Source organism: Saccopteryx leptura, chromosome 5 (assembly GCF_036850995.1).
Source record: "Saccopteryx leptura isolate mSacLep1 chromosome 5, mSacLep1_pri_phased_curated, whole genome shotgun sequence".
Lineage (NCBI taxonomy): Eukaryota > Metazoa > Chordata > Mammalia > Chiroptera > Emballonuridae > Saccopteryx > Saccopteryx leptura.
Window position 1 is genome coordinate 185416748 of NC_089507.1, and position 18801 is coordinate 185435548.

At 39.8% G+C, this 18801-nt stretch overlaps 1 protein-coding gene across 3 annotated transcripts in view; it reads right to left on the reverse strand.

Moving 5' to 3' along the window:
• Positions 1–18801, reverse strand: part of NDUFAF5 (NADH:ubiquinone oxidoreductase complex assembly factor 5) — a 46935-nt gene that overhangs the window by 11733 nt on the left and 16401 nt on the right. For all 3 annotated transcript variants that reach the window (XR_010751728.1, XM_066387119.1, XM_066387120.1), the window contains 2 exons: positions 17967–18006; positions 14486–14683 (listed from right to left, as the gene is read on the reverse strand). Coding sequence is in view for 2 of the 3 variants with exons in the window: in XM_066387119.1 (XP_066243216.1) it covers positions 14486–14683; positions 17967–18006 (238 nt within the window). In the remaining variant the exon portion in view is untranslated. The remainder of the gene's footprint in view (positions 1–14485; positions 14684–17966; positions 18007–18801) is intronic.

Here is an 18801-nt window from a genome sequence, read left to right on the forward strand (position 1 = left end):
GTCTGTCCACATTGGAAACCAGCCCTAAATACAGTACGCCTACCTTTATTTTTTTTAAGTTTGAATCAAAATACTGCATGTATCTGAAACTTATCTTCTGAAGTACCTAGATCTTTCTGTGTTCTGTAACTTCAATTCTGCTGCCTATTCTGCCCAATTTTGCACTGTCATGTTGCACAGAATCAAGTACAAAGCACCAAAGAACTCTTATCAGAAACATCCATTCTAATTCCTAAAGAAATGTAAGACAAAATGACCAGTTAATTAGTTGTTTTTCTTTTAACTTTAGAGATACAAAACAAAGTATAAGCCAGAACTCACAGACAGTGGTGGTCAGGCAGTACGCTGACCCCACCTTTTGGAGAATAATTTGACTCTATCTGTCAAAATTTCAAATGCATAGCTTCTTTGGCCCAGCAAGCCCATTGCTAGAAATTGACCTGACAGATGTGCCAAGATGATGTATAAGGAGATTCACTGTAGCACTGTTTGAAAGAGTTAAAAAAGCAAGCAAACAAACAAACAAAACTGGAAACAATCTCAATGTCTATGAACAGAGAACTGACTAAAGAAATTAAACTGTCTACTTAATGAAAGACTATGCAGCTGTTAAAAAGAATGCAGTAGATATAAGATACATGCTTGTAGGGGAAGAATTCCAAGATACGTTACTGATTAAAAGAAAAGTACAATGCATAGTTGAATATGCAGGTTTTAACTGATTATTTGCATCTGTTCTGAAAGGATATGTAAGACAGTTAACAAAGGCTGTCTTTGGGTAGAAGAACAGGGTATCAGAAGTCAGGAGGAGGACTTCTCTATATTCATCTCATTCTATTTATACGTATTTTAATCCCTTCCTTTTTTAAACATATGCATGCATCAGGTTTTATGTGCACTCTTTCATAAGACCATCTCTGGGTAATCTATTTCTTCTATATATTTTTCTATTGATATATTAAGAAACTATTTTTAAAAAGAGAGCCTAAGATTAAAAAACAAAATTTCTTCCAAGCTGATACCCAGCCATTAAGCAATATCCCCCTGAAAACCATTCTTCAACGAAAAAAACTAAAAGCACTATCTCCAGCTCAATCAAGAGACTCACAATAGCTTTGTCAGAGGCCTTATTCAAATTAAGATGGACTATATCTGTATTTTCTCCTATATACTACTCTGACAACTATCCTAAAAGAAAACGAGCTTCATTTAGAATGCCAACTGACTGAAAACATTTCACTGAAAGGGTCATATAAATGTAAATATAACTATTTGGTTTAATTTAACTTGATTTCATTTAAAAATAAGAAACTGCTGCAGCATAAAAGTAATATATCTAATGTTGTATGCAACATAAACCTGTGTAATTGATTATATAAAAGCTTTTTTGGAAAGGTTTTTTAGAAAATGGATTAGAATGCAATGTTAATACTGCATTCTGGGAGAGTGTATATAGGAACAAATTGATAGATTTATTATTCACTCAGCAACTCTAATTTTACAAGCTATAAAGATTCCATAACAATATTTTTACATTATATTGTTTGAGTCATTCATTTCATTTTTGGAGACTATGGAAGTTATTTTGAATTAATAGATTTCCCAATTTACAAAAATGTAGGCTTTTAAATGTTATAATAGCAGGTTAAGTAAGCATTTTTAGTGGAAATCTTTCTAAAATGCACAATCCACTTGACAACCATAGAAAACCACATAACTTAACTTTCTTTTGAGGACTAAGGACAGAGGGCCCATCTTTTTCCTAATAGGCAATGACTTTTTTTTATTTTGTATTTTTCTGAAGTTGGAAATGGGGAGGCAGTCAGACAGACCCCCGCATGAGCCCAACCGGGATCCACCCGGCATGTCCACCAAGGGGCAATGCTCTGCCCATCTGGGGTGTTGCTCTGTTGCAACCAGAGGCATTCTAGCGCCTGAGGCAGAGGCCATAGAGCCATCCTCAGCGCCCGGGTCAATTTTGCTCCAATGGAGCCTTGACTGTGAGAGGGGAAGAGAGAGACAGAGAGAAAGGAGAGAGGGAGGGGTAGAGAAGCAGATGGGTGCTTCTCCTGTGTGCCCTGGCCGGGAATCGAACCTGGGACTCCTGCACACCAGGCCGATGCTCTACCACTGAGCCATCCAGCCAGGGCTAGGAAATGACTTTTGAGGCCCCTAATCTCATTGACTAATGTGAACACATCACTACACGTCTCCACGTCACTTTCCTTCCCTACTCCCCTCTGATGGTTTTTTAGTGTCTTTATGTTCCCATTCATGATTCTCTTTATTTCACTTCAGCTTGTCACACAGCAATATGGGAGGCAATTCTTAGGAGGAAGAACTATAATCTTTTCTTTATTATAAGTAAAATAAATACGAGAGATTAATACTTTAACCCAGTGCACTCCCATCTATTTTCAGCCACAGTCTCACTCAAGATCTGATGAGAGCTCTGAGACCTGTCCCTCCCCTACAAACAACAAAATACATGTTTCTGTACAACGTCCAGTGCCAGGGGACCCTCTAAAGTCTACAGACAGACCCTCTATAGATCCAAGAAAATCAGAGGTTTCCGCTTTATCACTGCTATATCCAAAGTACCTAGAATAGTGCCCGGCATAAGAAAGGTACTCAATAAATGTTTATTGTAGAATTGAATAAATAAATGAAAACATTATACAAGAATTGTCATTTCAGAAGTGTTTCTATTGGCAAAAAACCGAGCACAACAAAATACTGGAACAAACCTACATGCTGTTCGTTAGGGAAATAGTTAAATAAAACCATGGGATACTAAAGAATAATGCCCAGACATGAAAGAGGGCGAATATATTCGTATTGATTTGAAAAACACTCTAAAATATTCTGCTAAGAATAAAAAATGTTTCTGAAATATATACATACATGCATGTGTCTATCTATGATCTGGTAGAGTACTTGTTTAAAAAAATCTGGGACATTACACACCAGACTGATGATAATAGCTACTTCTATGGCAAAAGATCTTAAAGTGTGGTTTGAGAAGTCCTTGGGTCCCTGGGGCCCTTTGAGGGCCCATGAAGTCAAACTACTTTCAGAATATACTAAAATGCCTTTTATTTTTCGCCTCTCATTCTCTCATGGGTATATAATGGGGTTTTTCAGAAGTCACATGACATGTGATATTGCAGTAGATATAAACGCAGAAGCAGACATGAGTAGCTAGCTTTTATCATGCCATATGCTAAAGAAATATATAAAAATGACATTCTTTTCTCTCACTTTTTTTCTTTTGGGAAATACACAAAAAGTGAGATATTTATATTAACATGTAATTGGCATATTATTGTTAGTTTTAAATGAATTCTAAAATTCAGTTTTAATTTCTAACATAGTTAATATTGCTAGATATAACCCACGTAAACAAAAGTCCTTTAAGGTCCTCAATAATTTTAAGTGACTAGAGGGGTCATAAAACCAAAATTTTGAGAATTGTTGCAGAAATTAAGGGAAAATGACAGACTTTCATTTTATTTGTAAATTGTAATGTTTACAACCAAATATATTCATGTTTTTACTTATATAATTAAAAATATATTACCTGACCAGGCAGTGGCACAGTGTATAGAGTGTCTGACTGGGGATGCAGAGGACCCAGGTTCAAAACCCCACAGTCACCAGCTTGAGCACAGGCTCATCCAGCTTGAGCACGGGCTCACCAGCTTGAGCATGGTGTCACTGTCTTGAGCATGGCACTGCTGTCTTGAGTGTGGGATCATAAACATGACCCCATAGTCGCTAGCTTGAGCCCAAAGGTCTCTGGCTTGAAGCCAAGGTCTCTGACTTGAGCAAGGGATCACTCGCTCTGCTGTAGCCCCCTGACCAAGGCACATATGAGAAAGCGATCAATGGGAAGAGACAAGATGGCGCTGGAGTAGGCGGACGTACCAGCATCTACCTCCCAGAACCAATGTGGATTACAAACTAATTTTATGAACTATCAGCTGGAAAAACCAACTTTGGACTAAACTAAAAGGACTCTTCAACCCAGGAATGCTGAAGAAGCCACACAGAGACTGGTAGGAAAAGTGGAAACGCTGAGAGCGCTGCCCAGCTTCTCGGAGCGAACGGCAGCAGGGAGAGACTCGCGTGGCGGGAAGTGAGTTTAGCAGAGGGGAAAGGGTCCTGAGCCCAGGAACAAAGCCCCAGCCTGCAGCCCCAGAGCCCAGAAGAAGCGTAAGGACAGTATTTAGCTGGAAACAAGTCAGGATACTGTTTGTGAGAGAGTCTGATTTCTCAGACCCAGGATCCTTCTTAAAGGGACCACGCAGAACATCTCTCTCACAAACACTCACCCAGGGCTCCTGGAGACGGAGGGAGAGGGGAGAGAACCACAGTAACAGGAAGAGAGTGCAATCTAGGAGGCATAGGGAGAAACATTTTGGGAGATAGCCACCCTAACCCCTGGGACGAGTCACTCCCCAAAGCTGAAGTGAATATTTCCCCCGGAAACAGCAATACCAGCAAAGGGAAGCAGGAGAGCAGCCAAACAAGCTCCCCCGCGGCATTCAGAGCAGAGTCGCATAGAAGGAGGGAGCTTTCGGGTCTACAGTAGTGAGTCTTAGGGTCCGAGCAGCAACGACCCCACCCACATGGCTGAGGGTGCACCAGAGAGCAGGCGGCAGCGGGAAACAAAAGCGTGGTTCTGCTGGCAGGGGCGGAAGCCGGCTGGCCACCAGTGGGCTCAGGTGTGAGCTCAATCTTGCCTGGCTGGGGAGAAGGGGGCGTGCAAAAGCGACCAAGCTCAGCTGCCGGCAGCCTGTAATCCAGCCTCCGGGAGAAGGGCGGGAAACCCAGAAAGGGTAGAAACCAGCCCCGGAGCAAGGGCAGAGGAGCACATCCCTGCCCCGCCCGTGCAACCCAGGCTTGCGGTCTGACTTGGTAGCCGGCTCCTCCCGCGAGGGTGGAGCCAAAAGCCCAGAAGAGGCGGAGTTCCGCTACGAAGCTGAGCTTGGGCACGCAGCCCTGCCTGGCAGTAGAGCCAAGGCTAGCAGCTGTTCCTTGAGTAGGATCATCCTGCAAAGGCAGGGCGAAAGCTCGGAAACAGGCGGAGACCCACAGCTGAGCAAAGGTGCTCGCCAGTGCCCTCAGGACCGAGCATAACATCACACACGGGGGCGGGGCAAAGGCCAAGGCCACCAACCCTTGTACACCCGAGCACGTGATCACAGCCACTCCCGTGAAGAGAAAATGCGGAGGCAGAGAAATACAACACAAATAAACCAAGAGAAATCCCCAGAAAAGGACCTAAGTGAATCAGATATAACCAAATTACCAGATGCAGAGTTTAAAATAACGATTGTTAGGATGCTCAAAGATATTAGAACCACCATAGATGGCCATTACGAAAACCTAAATAAAGAGATAACAAATATAAAAAAGGACATTGAAATAATAAAAAAGAATCAGACAGAAATGACAAATTCAATATCTGAAATAAAGAATACATTGGAAGGAATTAAAAGCAAAATGGATGAAGCACAGAATCGAATCAGTGAGTTAGAGGACACAATAAATAAAGGCACGGAAGCAGAGCAGAAAAAAGAAAAGAGACTCAAAAAGTCTGAGGAAACTCTAAGAGAGCTCTGTGACAACATGAAGAGAAATAACATCCGCATCATAGGGGTTCCTGAAGAAGAAGAGAAAGAACAAGGGATAGAGACTTAGTTCAAACATATTACAGCGGAAAACTTCCCCCAATTAAGGCAGGAAAACGTTTCACATGTTCAGGAAGCACAGAGAACTCCATTAAGGAGAAACCCAAAGAAACCAACACCAAGACACATCATAATTAAATTACCAAAGCTAAATGATAAAGAGAAAATATTAAAAGCTGCTAGAGAAAAAAAGACTATCACCTACAAAGGAGCCCCCATAAGGATGACTTCTGACTTCTCAACAGAAACACTTGAGGCCAGAAGGGAATGGCAAGAAATATTCAAAGTAATGCAGAACAAGAACCTACAACCAAGACTATTTTATCCAGCAAGGCTATCATTTAAAATTGAAGGAGAAATAAAAAGCTTTACAGACAAAAAAAAATTCAAGGATTTCACTGCAACCAAACCAAGGCTGCAAGAAATGCTAAGGGACCTGTTGTAAACAGATCAAAGAAAAAAAAGAATATAGCAAAAGAGAAAAACAGTTTTAAAGAAGAAAAATGGCAATAAACAACTAAATATCAATAATAACCTTAAATATAAGTGGATTAAATGATCTGATCAAGAGACATAGGGTAGCTGCGTGGATAAGAAAACAGTACCCATACATATGCTGTCTACAAGAGACACACCTTAAATCAAAAGATGCACAGAGACTGAAGATAAAAGGATGGAAAAAAATATTTCACGCAAATGGAAATGAAAAAAAAGCTGAGGTAGCAATACTTATATCAGACAAAATGGACTTTAGAACAAAGACCATAGTTAAAGATAAAGAAGGTCACTACATAATGATAAAGGGAGCAATCCAAAAGGAAGATATAACTATTATAAATATCTATGCACCTAATATAGGAGCACCTAAATATATAAAGCAGACTTTGATAGACTTAAAGGGCAAGATCAACAGCAATACTATAATAGTAGGAGATTTCAATACCCCATTAACATCATTAGATAGATCTTCAAGAAAGAAAATTAACAAAGAAAGAAACAGCAGACTTAAAGAACACATTAGATGAACTCGATTTAATAGATATCTTCAGAACCTTTCACCCTAAAACAGCAGAATATACATTCTTTTCAAGCGCTCATGGTACATTCTCTAGAATAGACCACATGTTAGGGCACAAAAGTGGGCTCAACAAATTTAAGAAGATTGAAATCATATCGAGCACTTTCTCTGATCACAATGGCATTAAACTAGAAATCAACCACAATAGAAAAATTGAAAAACATTCAAACACTTGGAAACTAAATAGCACGTTATTAAACAATGAATGGGTTAACATTGAGATCAAAGAAGAAATTAAAAAATTCCTAGAAACAAATGATAATGAGCATACATCAACTCAAAATTTATGGGACACAGCAAAAGCAGTCTTGAGAGGGAAGTTTATAGCATTACAGGCATACCTCAAGAAGCTAGAAAAAGCTCAAATAAACAACTTAACCCTGCATCTAAAAGAACTAGAAAAAGAACAGCAAGTAAAGCCCAGAGCTAGTAGAAGGAAGGAAATAATAAAGATCAGAGCAGAAATAAATGACATAGAGGCTAAAGAAACAATACAGAGGATCAATGAAACCAGGAGCTGGTTCTTTGAAAAGGTAAACAAGATCGATGAACCTTTAACAAGACTCACCAAGAAAAAAAGAGAGAGGACTCAAATAAATAAAATTAGAAACGAGAGTGGAGAAATAACAACAGACACAACAGAAATACAAAATATTGTAAGAAAATACTATGAAGAACTGTATGCCAAAAAACTAGACAACCTAGATGAAATGGACAAATTCCTTGAATCATATAATCTTCCAAAAATCAATCTGGAAGAATCAGAAAACCTAAACAGACCAATCTTCCAAAAATCAATCTGGAAGAATCAGAAAACCTAAACAGACCAATTACCAATGAGATTGAAACAGCTATCAAAAAACTCCCAAAAAAGAAAAGTCCTGGGCCTGATGGCTTCACAAGTGAAGTCTACCAAATATTCAAAGAAGAACTAACTCCTATCCTTCTCAAGCTATTTCAAAAAATTCAAGAGGAAGGAAGACTTCCAAACTCCTTTTATGAGGCGAGCATAATTCTGATTCCAAAACCAGGCAAAGACAACACAAAAAAAGAAAATTATAGGCCAATATCCCTGATGAACGTAGATGCAAAAATCCTCAATAAAATATTAGCAAACCAGATCCAGCAATATATGGAAAAAATCATACACCATGATCAAGTAGGATTTATTCTTGGGAGGCAAGGCTGGTACAATATTTGCAAATCAATCAATGTGATTCATCACATTAACAAAAGAAAGGAGAAAAACCACATGATAATTTCAATAGATACAGAAAAAGCATTTGATAAAGTCCAGCACCCATTCATGATCAAAACTCTCAGCAAGGTGGGAATACAGGGAACATACCTAAACATGATAAAGGCCATCTATGACAAACCCACAGCCAACATCATACTCAATGGGCAAAAATGAAAAGCAATCCCCTTAAGATCAGGAACAAGGCAGGGGTGCCCCCTTTCACCACTCTTATTCAACATAGTTCTGGAAGTCCTTGCCACAGCAATCAGACAAGAAAAAAAAATAAAAGGCATCCAAATTGGAAAAGAGGAGTAAAACTATCATTATTTGCAGATGACATGATATTGTATATAGAAAACTGTAAAGTCTCAGTCAAAAAACTACTAGACCTGATAAAAGAATTTGGCAAGGTGGCAGGATATAAAATCAATACTCAAAAATCAGAGGCATTTTTATACACTAATAATGAACTGTCAGAAAGAGAAATCAGGGAATCAATCCCCTTTACCATTGCAACCAAAAAAATAAAGTACCTAGGAATAAATCTAACCAAGGAGATTAAAGACTTGTACTCAGAAAATTATAAAACATTGATAAAAGAAATCAGGGAAGATACAAATAAGTGGAGGCATATACCGTGCTCATGGTTAGGAAGAATAAACATCATTAAAATGTCTATATTACACAAAGCAATTTATAAATTCAATGCAATTCCAATGAAAATACCAATGACTTACTTCAAAGACATAGAACACATATTCCAAAAATTTATATGGAACCAAAAAAGAACACGAATAGCCTCAGCAATCCTGAAAAGGAAGAAAAAAGCGGGAGGTATCACACTTCCAGATATCAAGTTATATTATAAGGCCATTGTACTCAAAACAGCATGGTACTGGCATAAGAACAGGCACATAGATCAATGGAACAGAACAGAGAACTCAGAAATAAACCCACAGCTCTATGGACAACTGATATTTGACAAAGGATTAGGTAAGACAATACAATGGAGTAAAGACAGCCTCTTCAACAAATGGTGTTGGGAAAACTGGACAGCTACCTGCAAAAAAATGAAACTAGACCACCAACTTACACCACTCACAAAAATAAACTCAAAATGGATAAAAGACTTGAATGTAAGCCGTGAAACCATAAGCATCTTAGAAGAAAACATAGGCAGTAAGCTCTCTGACATCTCTCGCAGCAATATATTTGCTGATTTGTCTCCACAGGCAAGTGAAATAAAAGACAGGATAAACAAATGGGACTTTATCAAACTAAAAAGCTTCTGCACAGCTAAAGACAATAAGAACAGAATAAAAAGGCAACCTACACAATGGGAGAATATATTTGACATAGCCTCTGATAAGGGGTTAATAACCAAAATTTATAAAGAACTTGTAAAACTTAATACCAGGAAGACAAACAATCCAATCCAAAAATGGGCAAAAGAAATGAATAGACACTTCTCCAAAGAGGACACACAGATGGCCAATAGGCATATGAAAAAATGTTCAACATCACTAATGATTAGAGAAATGCAAATTAAAACCAGAATGAGATAACACCTCACACCAGTCAGAATGGCGCTCATCAATAAAACAACACAGAATAAGTGCTGGCGAGGATGTGGAGAAAAGGGAACCCTCCTGCACTGCTGGTGGGAATGCAGACTGGTGCAGCCACTGTGGAAAACAGTATGGAGATTCCTCAAGAAATTAAAAATCGAACTGCCTTTTGACCCAGCTATACCACTGTTAGGAATATATCCCAAGAACACCATAGCACTGTTTCAAAAGAAGAAATGCACCCCCATGTTTATGGCAGCATTGTTCACAATAGCAAAGATTTGGAAACAGCCCAAGTGTCCATCAGAGGACGAGTGGATTAAAAAGCTTTGGTATATATATACTATGGAATACTACTCAGCCATAAGAAATGATGACATCGGATCTTTTACAACAACATTGATGGGCCTTGATAACATTATACTGAGTGAAAGAAGTAAATCAGAAAAAACTAAGAACTATATGTTTCCATACATAGGTGGGACATAAAGATGAGACTCAGAGACATGAACAACAGTGTTGGGGTTACAGGGTGGGGGGAGGAGAGGGAGGGGGGTGGGGGAGGGGAGGGGCACAAAGATCATGGCTTTTCAGCATTTGCTATATTCCCCCCTTAATCTATAGACAGACAGCAAATATTTACGTATGGTGTTCCCACTATAAAGACTGCTGTCTTAGGGACAAATGCTGATAAACTATTTCAGCAGTTCCTCCCTCTTCAAAGACTTATATGTAAACATAGAGCTCCATGTTTCATAGGACATACTCAAGCTCACTCCATGCTCCCTGGAGCTTTAGCCCAAGGGAATGCCCCCCCCTTTCTTTTTTTTCTTTTCTTTTTTTTATTTTATTTTATTTTATTTTTTTAGTATTTTTTCTTTTATTTATTTATTTTTTGTATATTTCTGAGGATGGGGATGGGGAGGCAGTCAGACAGACTCCTGCATGCGCCTGACTGGGATCCACCTGACATGCCTACCGGGGGGAATGCTCTGCCCATCTGGGATGTTGCTCTGTTACAACCGGAGCCATTCTACAAACTGGAGCGGAGGCCATGGGGCCATCCTTAGTGCCCAGGGTGGATTTCCTCCGGTGGAGCCTTGGCTGCGGGCGGGAGGAGAGAGACCAAGAGGAAGGAGAGGGGGAGGAGTGGAGAGGTAGATGGGCGCTTCTCCTGTGTGCTCTGGCCGGGAATCGAACCCGGGAATCCTGCACACCAGGCCAATGACTCCGATGGGTCTACCATATCATGCTTTTTACTTAAAAAAAAAAAAAAAAAAAAAAAAAATGTCCATTTCTTTTGAATGCTGATGAACAGGAGACACCAAATCTTTTTCACCTGCAAACTACTACCTTCTTTATTAGATCTAGCTAATAACACAGTTCTGTCTTTTTTCCAAATAGCTCCAGATATATGGAAAAGATTTATATAGGCGGATGGGGATCCTCAAACCCCTCAGCGAGATCTTCTGAGAATGGCTTTTAAGATACCTAGAGGCAGAAAAAGCCCAATAGAGATCAGGGGAAACTAGCAGCTTTTAGGATACACCCTTAAAGGCTCCAACACCCCAAAGGGGTCTCATAGGATGCCATCTGGGTCCTGCTTCAATAGTGGAAAGGAAGGTCATTGAGCTAAAGCCTGCCAGGCTTACACGCCTCTGCTGTGAGGAAACAGGGATACTGGAAGGTGGGCTTCCCCCTCGCTCCTCTAAGGGAGGGTTCAGTCTCTTCCAGCCCTGCTCCAGCCACCTATGACCTAACCTTGCCCAGAAAGCTGGGGTTTGCCACTGAAGGCTGAAGGTGCCCAGGGCCGTCGGCCCCATCTACGACACTGTGGACGAGCCTAGGGTATTTCTTCCAAGAAGCAGGTAAACTGATCTCATTCACACAAGGGCCAATTAACTATGTTTTGCCTGAATAGTCAGGTTTTTTATTCTTCCCTCAAAGATCTCTGTTGTGGGTGTTGATAGTCCTATTTTCTGCTGCTTTGTTTAATATATAGTGTTTCCTTTATCCCTCCTACCTCAATGCCCCACTCATATTTCAGGCTGGGACCTACTCTTAATTTAGAGCTCTCTTTCCTCCTTTTGCCAACTTGTATTATGAATTTACCTTTGCCACCCAGCTTAGTGTATCCCAAGGTTCTCTTTACCAGGCCACAGTCACAGAGCTCCAGGGAAAAGCAACCTGGTCTCAACTCTCCAGGCAGAGGAGAACAGAAGCTCCATATCCACGCATGCTGCAAATGGCTTTTTCCAGTCTACCTGAATCATTACCAGCTAGAAGCAGCGGTCATTGGGACTTGGACATGAGCTGCAAAGTATAGAATGGTGACAACAATTCCAGTGCCATGCGGACTTTTCCTGTGGGGAACTTTCCTGGACTCCTGCTTCCTGTGACAGCTCCTAACAGACTGAACTGTGGTTGGGTTGCATTTTTCAGGGATTTGGCATGGTGATGGGGCCAACTTGGACTTGGGGAACATGTTAAGGACACTACTCTTTTATGGATTCTTGCTGTATTGGCCAAGAGTTTGCTTAAAGGCTTTTAATCACTGTAAAAAAAAATAGAGGACTGGATGAAGAAGATGGGGCACATATACACCATGGTATATTATTCAGCTAGGAGAAATGGTGACATCAGATCACTTATAGTGGAATGGTGGAGTCTTGGTAGCATTGTGCGGGTTGAAATAAGCGAATCAGAAAAAAACAGGAACTGCTGGATTCCATACATTGGTGGGACATAAAAGCGAGACTAAGAGGCATGAACAGGAGTGTGGTGGCTATGGGGGGTGGGGGGAGGGAAGGAGGGAGAGGGGGAGGGGGAGGGGTACAGAGAGAACTGGATGGAGGGTGGCGGAGGACGATCTCTCTTCAGGTGATGGGTATGCAACATAACTAAATGACAAGATAACCTGGAAATGTTTTCTTTGAATGTATGTACCCTGATTTATTGATGTCACCCCATTAAAATAAAAATTTATTTATTAAAAAAAATAAATAAAGAAAGAATGGTGAACTTAAAAAAAAAAAAAAAAAAAAAGAAAGCGATCAATGAACAACTAAGATGCTGCAACAAAGAATTGATGCTTCTCATCGCTCTCCCTTCCTGTCTGTCTGTCCCTATCTGTCCCTCTGTCTCTCTGTCTCTGTAATAAAATAAAAAAGTATTAAAAATATACAGTGACTCTCTCAATGTACAACTGCCTATATTGAGAATGTTTGTTTTAATTACAAAGCAGAAACCTCACATGAAGCAGTGTTCCCTTTTTCAGCTGCCCAAGATCTTAGAATGTAGTGTCTATTGTCTCATGCCATTTAAAAGTTTACAGAAGACAAAACTGTGAAAACTTGAGGACTGCTATTAGTTCCTATTGTCTCTTCCTCCTCTGAGAGCCCCTTTCCAACATCAGTGGCCCTGGTCTATGTCCCCCTCTTCTATCAAAACAAACAAGGACAAGACAATCCATTTCTGGTTAGTGGATTTTACGAAATATACTCACACTAAATCACCTTAAACAGTTACTTTGATTTTCAGCCTGTCATCTCTAATTATGCAATGAGATGCCTTTCTTTACCCAGAAATTCCTATTTCCTCTAATCAGGTTCTAGAGATGTTTCTGCGCCTGAGGGATTTGGGAAACGATAGCAAGTGTACTCAACCAATCTCTGGAGGCAGCTATGGCTTCCTTTCGAATTACTCTGCTAGTGAAAGAAGCTGGAAGTGGGTAATCAATTCTCTTCAAACAACTTCCTATAGGAAGCCTTAGCTTGGAAAGTGCCAGGAGTAGAATGAGGGGTAGAGAGGAAGTCAGGAGCTAATATTTATTGGGCATCTACTAAGGTGCAGGCACTTCACACCCTTTGTCTTATTTAACCTTAACAGCAACGTAACATTTGCATTAAAAACTTCCTCCAAATCCCCATAGCTCATAAAGGGGTATAGGTAAGGATCCACTTTACACCTGTCAGACACCAATGCCCAATGCCCTCTATCGTCACTGCACTACAATGACTCCACATTTCTTCTGCCCTGATGGCTTACGGGTCCGCCTTCCAGATCTCTCCAGCCCTAATGGAGCTCAGCCCCTGTCCTACCTTTTCTAGCCCTGATCTAACCGCAGGCCTTGTGAATGCACATTCTCTCATTGCTGCCTCATACAGCGCTATTTAAAAGGAGGCCTGGAGGCAGAGGCAGTGCTGGAAATGCTCCTGTCCATGTCCATTTCTCTATTATCTGGAATGCTCTAATTCTCATATTTCACCTAACTCTACATCTGAAGATTCTGATGGAGCCGGATGTCTTCAGAGAATAGCCTCCTTGTTAACTGAGGTACATTGTTTTTGAGCTACTATTCAGATAACAAATACTAAAATTTTACAATACTGCCTGTGACAATCAAGATGTGTTTATACAAACTGAAAAGAAAGTGCCCAAGCTTTCTGATAATACCATCAATACCTACAGTTTTCTATTTTGAAAATGAGAAGTTTTTTGCCTGACCAGGCGATGGCGCAGTGGATAGAGCATTGGACTGGGATGCAGAGGACCCAGGTTCGAGACCCCGAGGTCGCCAGATTGAGCGCGGGCTCATCTGGTTGGAGCAAAAAGCCCACCAGCTTGAACCCAAGGTCGCTGGCTCCAGCAAGGGGTTACTCGGTCTGCTGAAGGCCCGCGGTCAAGGCACATATGAGAAAGCAAACAATGAACAACTAAGGTGTTGCAACGCGCAATGAAAAACTAACGATTGATGCTTCTCATCTCTCTCCATTCCTGTCTGTGTGTCCGTCCCTGTCTATCCCTCTCTCTCTCTGAAAAAACAAACAACAAAAAAAATGAAAATGAGAAGTTGTTTCTAAACTGTGTAATTAGTGGGTTCCTTAATCCCCTTGGTAGTTACCACAGTCAGGGTATTAAAGCCGGCTCTCCCGAGCAGATTTCCCAGGTCACTGACAGCAGTGAACGGCGACACGTGCGGAGCAAATCCTCCTTCCCTTTCCGTTTCCGCTAACTGTAACGAGCACCGAAGTTCGTAGAGCGTGTCACCTCCAAACATTGCGCCAATAAACACTCCGTCTGGTTTTAAAACATAACGAATCTGTAATAAATACAACAAAATTGTTCAAAATTTTATATATAAAATGGTAAAAGAATAAATCTATGGTGTTTGAATCAAGATTTTATAATTACCTTTCTTATTTTGTCAAATTAATCAGATATTTTAATAAATATCCTCCAAGGCAACAACTATCAGAAAGGCACTGCAGTATATAGTATTGTGGTAAAGACAGATAATACATGCATTGATAGTATTAGTATCTATAAAGTATGTCATGCTTTAAAACTTTTTAATAATAGACACAACTTTTATGATCAGAAAAGTACTAGGAGAAAAAACGTCTAGTGTGGTAGATGGCAAAAATCACAATTCTCTCTGCATCTGTGCCTTCTGAAAGGCCACTCTAACAATTTCCATCAAGAGATGGAGTCTACTTCCCTGCTCCTTGAACTTGCTGTGGTCAATAGAGTGCAGCTGACAGTGTGTGACTGTCACACCAAGGTCTCCAGTGGCCTTGCATGCTTCTACCTGCTCTTGGAGCCCTGCCTGGCCACCATGTTGGGAACAAGCTAACCTGGTGAAGGATGAGGGACATGTGGAGCAGAGACAAGCCAGGAGCCCTGCCTGGCCACCATGTTGGGAACAAGCTAACCTGGTGAAGGATGAGGGACATGTGGAGCAGAGACAAGCCAGGCATCCCGGATGAGGCCATCCTGGACCAGCAAGGGCCGAGAAAATCGAGCAGCAAGCCACAGACACATTGGCGAGCCACACCACACCAGAAGAAATTCCTAAGTCCAGCCCAAATCCCCAACCCACAAAATCATAACCTATGGAGATTGTTGTATTAAACCACTAAGCTGGGGTGGCTTGATATGCAGAAAAAGCTAATTAGAGAGAAACCATTATGATTCACAACATTAACACTAATGTGGAAACACATTAGTTTTCTTTAAGGAGAAGTAAATTACTTTCGAGCTTGAAAATAAAAAATATTTTTTAACTGGTAACATAAGCAAAATAGTGGCTAACAGGAGTTCCAGAATAGCAAATGTTTCCTCTCTTAGACCTACAGTTCGCAACTAGTTTTGACCGGCTGTTCTCAGCAATGAGGAACGTTATAAGAAGGGATAGATTCTGAAGCGAACCAGGACCCAAATCATAGTAGGCTCTTCTAATCAAAGTATCTATCTTGAATTTATATTAAATATTGATATTAATTATTTATATTAATTATATAAAATATTTATATAATTATATAAATTAAATATTTATATTAATTATATAAAATAATATTAAATTTATATTACATTATTGAATTATATATTTATCACAAAATACTCTTATAATATTTTATATAAAAGTATTTCATATTACAAAATACAAAAATATACTTATTGCAAAATATGAAGCAATTACAAAACAGTATATAAGCAAACCAACTCTAAAACCCTCAGTTTCTCCCCTTATGGGTCCGCCTTCCAGATCTGCCCCTTTAGTGTTACTTCCTTCTCTACTCACCAAACTCGAATACAGGGAGCGCCTAATATTTAGTCCTCAGCTCCCTGCAGTTTCTCTCTACCTTGGAGGGCTTATCAACTTCCATGGATTTCACAAGGATTACTTTCCAAACATTAGCTTGTACCTCCTCTCAGAACTCTAAACTCATCTTCAACCTCCTGTTCCAAGGACATTTGTCTCTTGCCAAACTCACCCGCAACACATCCAACACTTACACAACTCTTATTCTCAAACCAGATCCCCTTTACAATTGCCATACTTCTGTTAATTGTCATTTTCTATTCCCTTTATCTGATCAGTATCATTTTTTCCTTCCCTTTTACTAATTATCCTCCCAAGCATCCAGACTCCAAACTTTAAGGTGAGCTTTGACTCCTCCCTCTCTTTGATCCACTAAACTGTGGATTCTCCCTTTGCAGAGTCCCAATTTGCTCTCTCTTCCTTTTAACTCCTTCCACTGCCATGCAGGTTTAGCTTATCTCATGCCTGGACCACTGAAATAGTCTCACTATAACTGAACCAACTTCTGACATCAGTTTTCTAAACAACAAAATGAAGACATCTTGCAGAGTTATTTAACACATAAAAGAGCATAGTGACTGGCAAGTAGTATGTGCTTAAGATATGCAGTTATTATTCTGCACACCAGCTTCTTTTTTTTTTTAACAGAGACAGAGAGTGAGTCAGAGAGAGGGATAGATAGGGACAGACAGACAGGAACAGAGAGAGATGAGAAGCATCAATCATCAGTTTTTCATTGCAACACCTTAGTTGTTCATTGATTGCTTTCTCATATGTGCCTGACCGTGGAGCTACAGCAGACCGAGTAACCCCTTGCTCGAGCCAGCAACCTTGGGTCCAAGTTGGTGAGCTTTTGCTCAAACCAGATGAGCCCACGCTCAAGCTGGTGACCTCGGGGTCTCGAACCTCGGTCTTCCTCATCCCAGTCTGATGCTCTATCCACTGCGCCACTGCCTGGTCAGGCTGCCCACCAGCTTCTTAATCATGTTACTTTCCTCTTCAAAATTCTCCAGTGACTCTGAGCTGCCATAAAGTATAAACTCCAAATTCCTTAATCTGTCACCCAAGTCCTCCTAAATCTGGCCGAATGTTATAGCCCATCTACAAGCACTGTGCTGAGCCAACAAACAGGCTTCTTCCACGTCTCATGCCGCTGGGGCTCTGAGACCTGCACCTACCCTGACTCTACCTTCTGGGATGCCTTCCTGCTCCAAACCTGCCCTGCCCCTGAGGTCCGTTCAAGTCATTCCTTCCTCCTGAAGCCTTCTTGGCAGATCCAAGCCAGAATGATCCCCTTCTCTCCTCTGAGCACGATGCTTTTTACCTACCACTCATCTGTTCGCTGATAATATCAACCAACAAACATTTACCTAGGACTCTCTAAGTGTAAGGCAAAAGGAAGATACAAATATAAACAAATAAGTTACCATCCACAAAAAAATTATAGGCAATTTAAGAGACAAAAAAAAAATCACTCAGAAAATGTCTTATGATATCAATATTATTTTGTACCATTTACTAACATTTCCATAAATATTTAAACATCTCCATAATTAGATTTTTTTTGAATTGCCAGGGAGAATGAAAATCACCCAATGTACTTACTATGTCAAAGGGCACCAAGTATATTTAACCCACAGAACATAATAAATACTTAATTTATTTGCTTCAATTTCCAATTGTCAGAAGTATAAAATGGAAAACATCTATAAGTTTTCACGTGAAAACAGAAACATCTACAAGTTCTTACTAATAAACCATCAACATTCAAGTTTCTTACCTGTTCAAGTGCTCCAGGAAGGTCATTCACCCAGTGCAAACTAAAATATGAAACATATATTTTCTAGCTTAATTCATATAATTAACTAGTATAAGTATCACTACTACAATGATATATCACAAAAAAAGGTGTTAATTTTAAGTTTGAAATTGTGTATCAAAATTCACTGACAGATTTTATACAAGTTTAAAAATATATATTCCTAGGGGAAAACTTTCCTTCTGTCACACTAGAAAATGTGACCGTATTTCACTTTGCTGATAGGATTATCTGTCCAATTATTCTTCACTGAATAAAGTAAATTTTTTCAAGTAAGATACACAAATGGCCAACAAGTGTATGAAAAGATGTACATCACTAATCATTAGGGAAATGCAAATAAAAACCACAATGAGCTATCCCTCTATACCTATTAGGATGACTATTATATATATATAAAAACAGGAGAACAAATTCTTGCAAAGATGTGGAGTAAAGGGAATCGTCCCTTATACAGAATGTAAACTAGTATAAACACCAGAGAAACAGTATAAAAGTTCCTCAAAAAAATTAAAAATTGAACTACCATATAATCCAGCAATCCCACTTCTGGGTATATATCCAAAGGAAATAAAAAACACAGTTTCAAAGAGATAAAGGCACCTGCATGTTCAGTGTAGCATTATTCACAATAGCCAAGATATGGAAACAACCTAAGTGTCTGTCAATGAATGAATGGATAAAGAAAATGTGATATACATAAAAAAGTTTTTGATTGATATACGTATATAAATTATTTGATATATATATAACTACACACACACATACACATATAGTAGAATACTACCCTACTCAG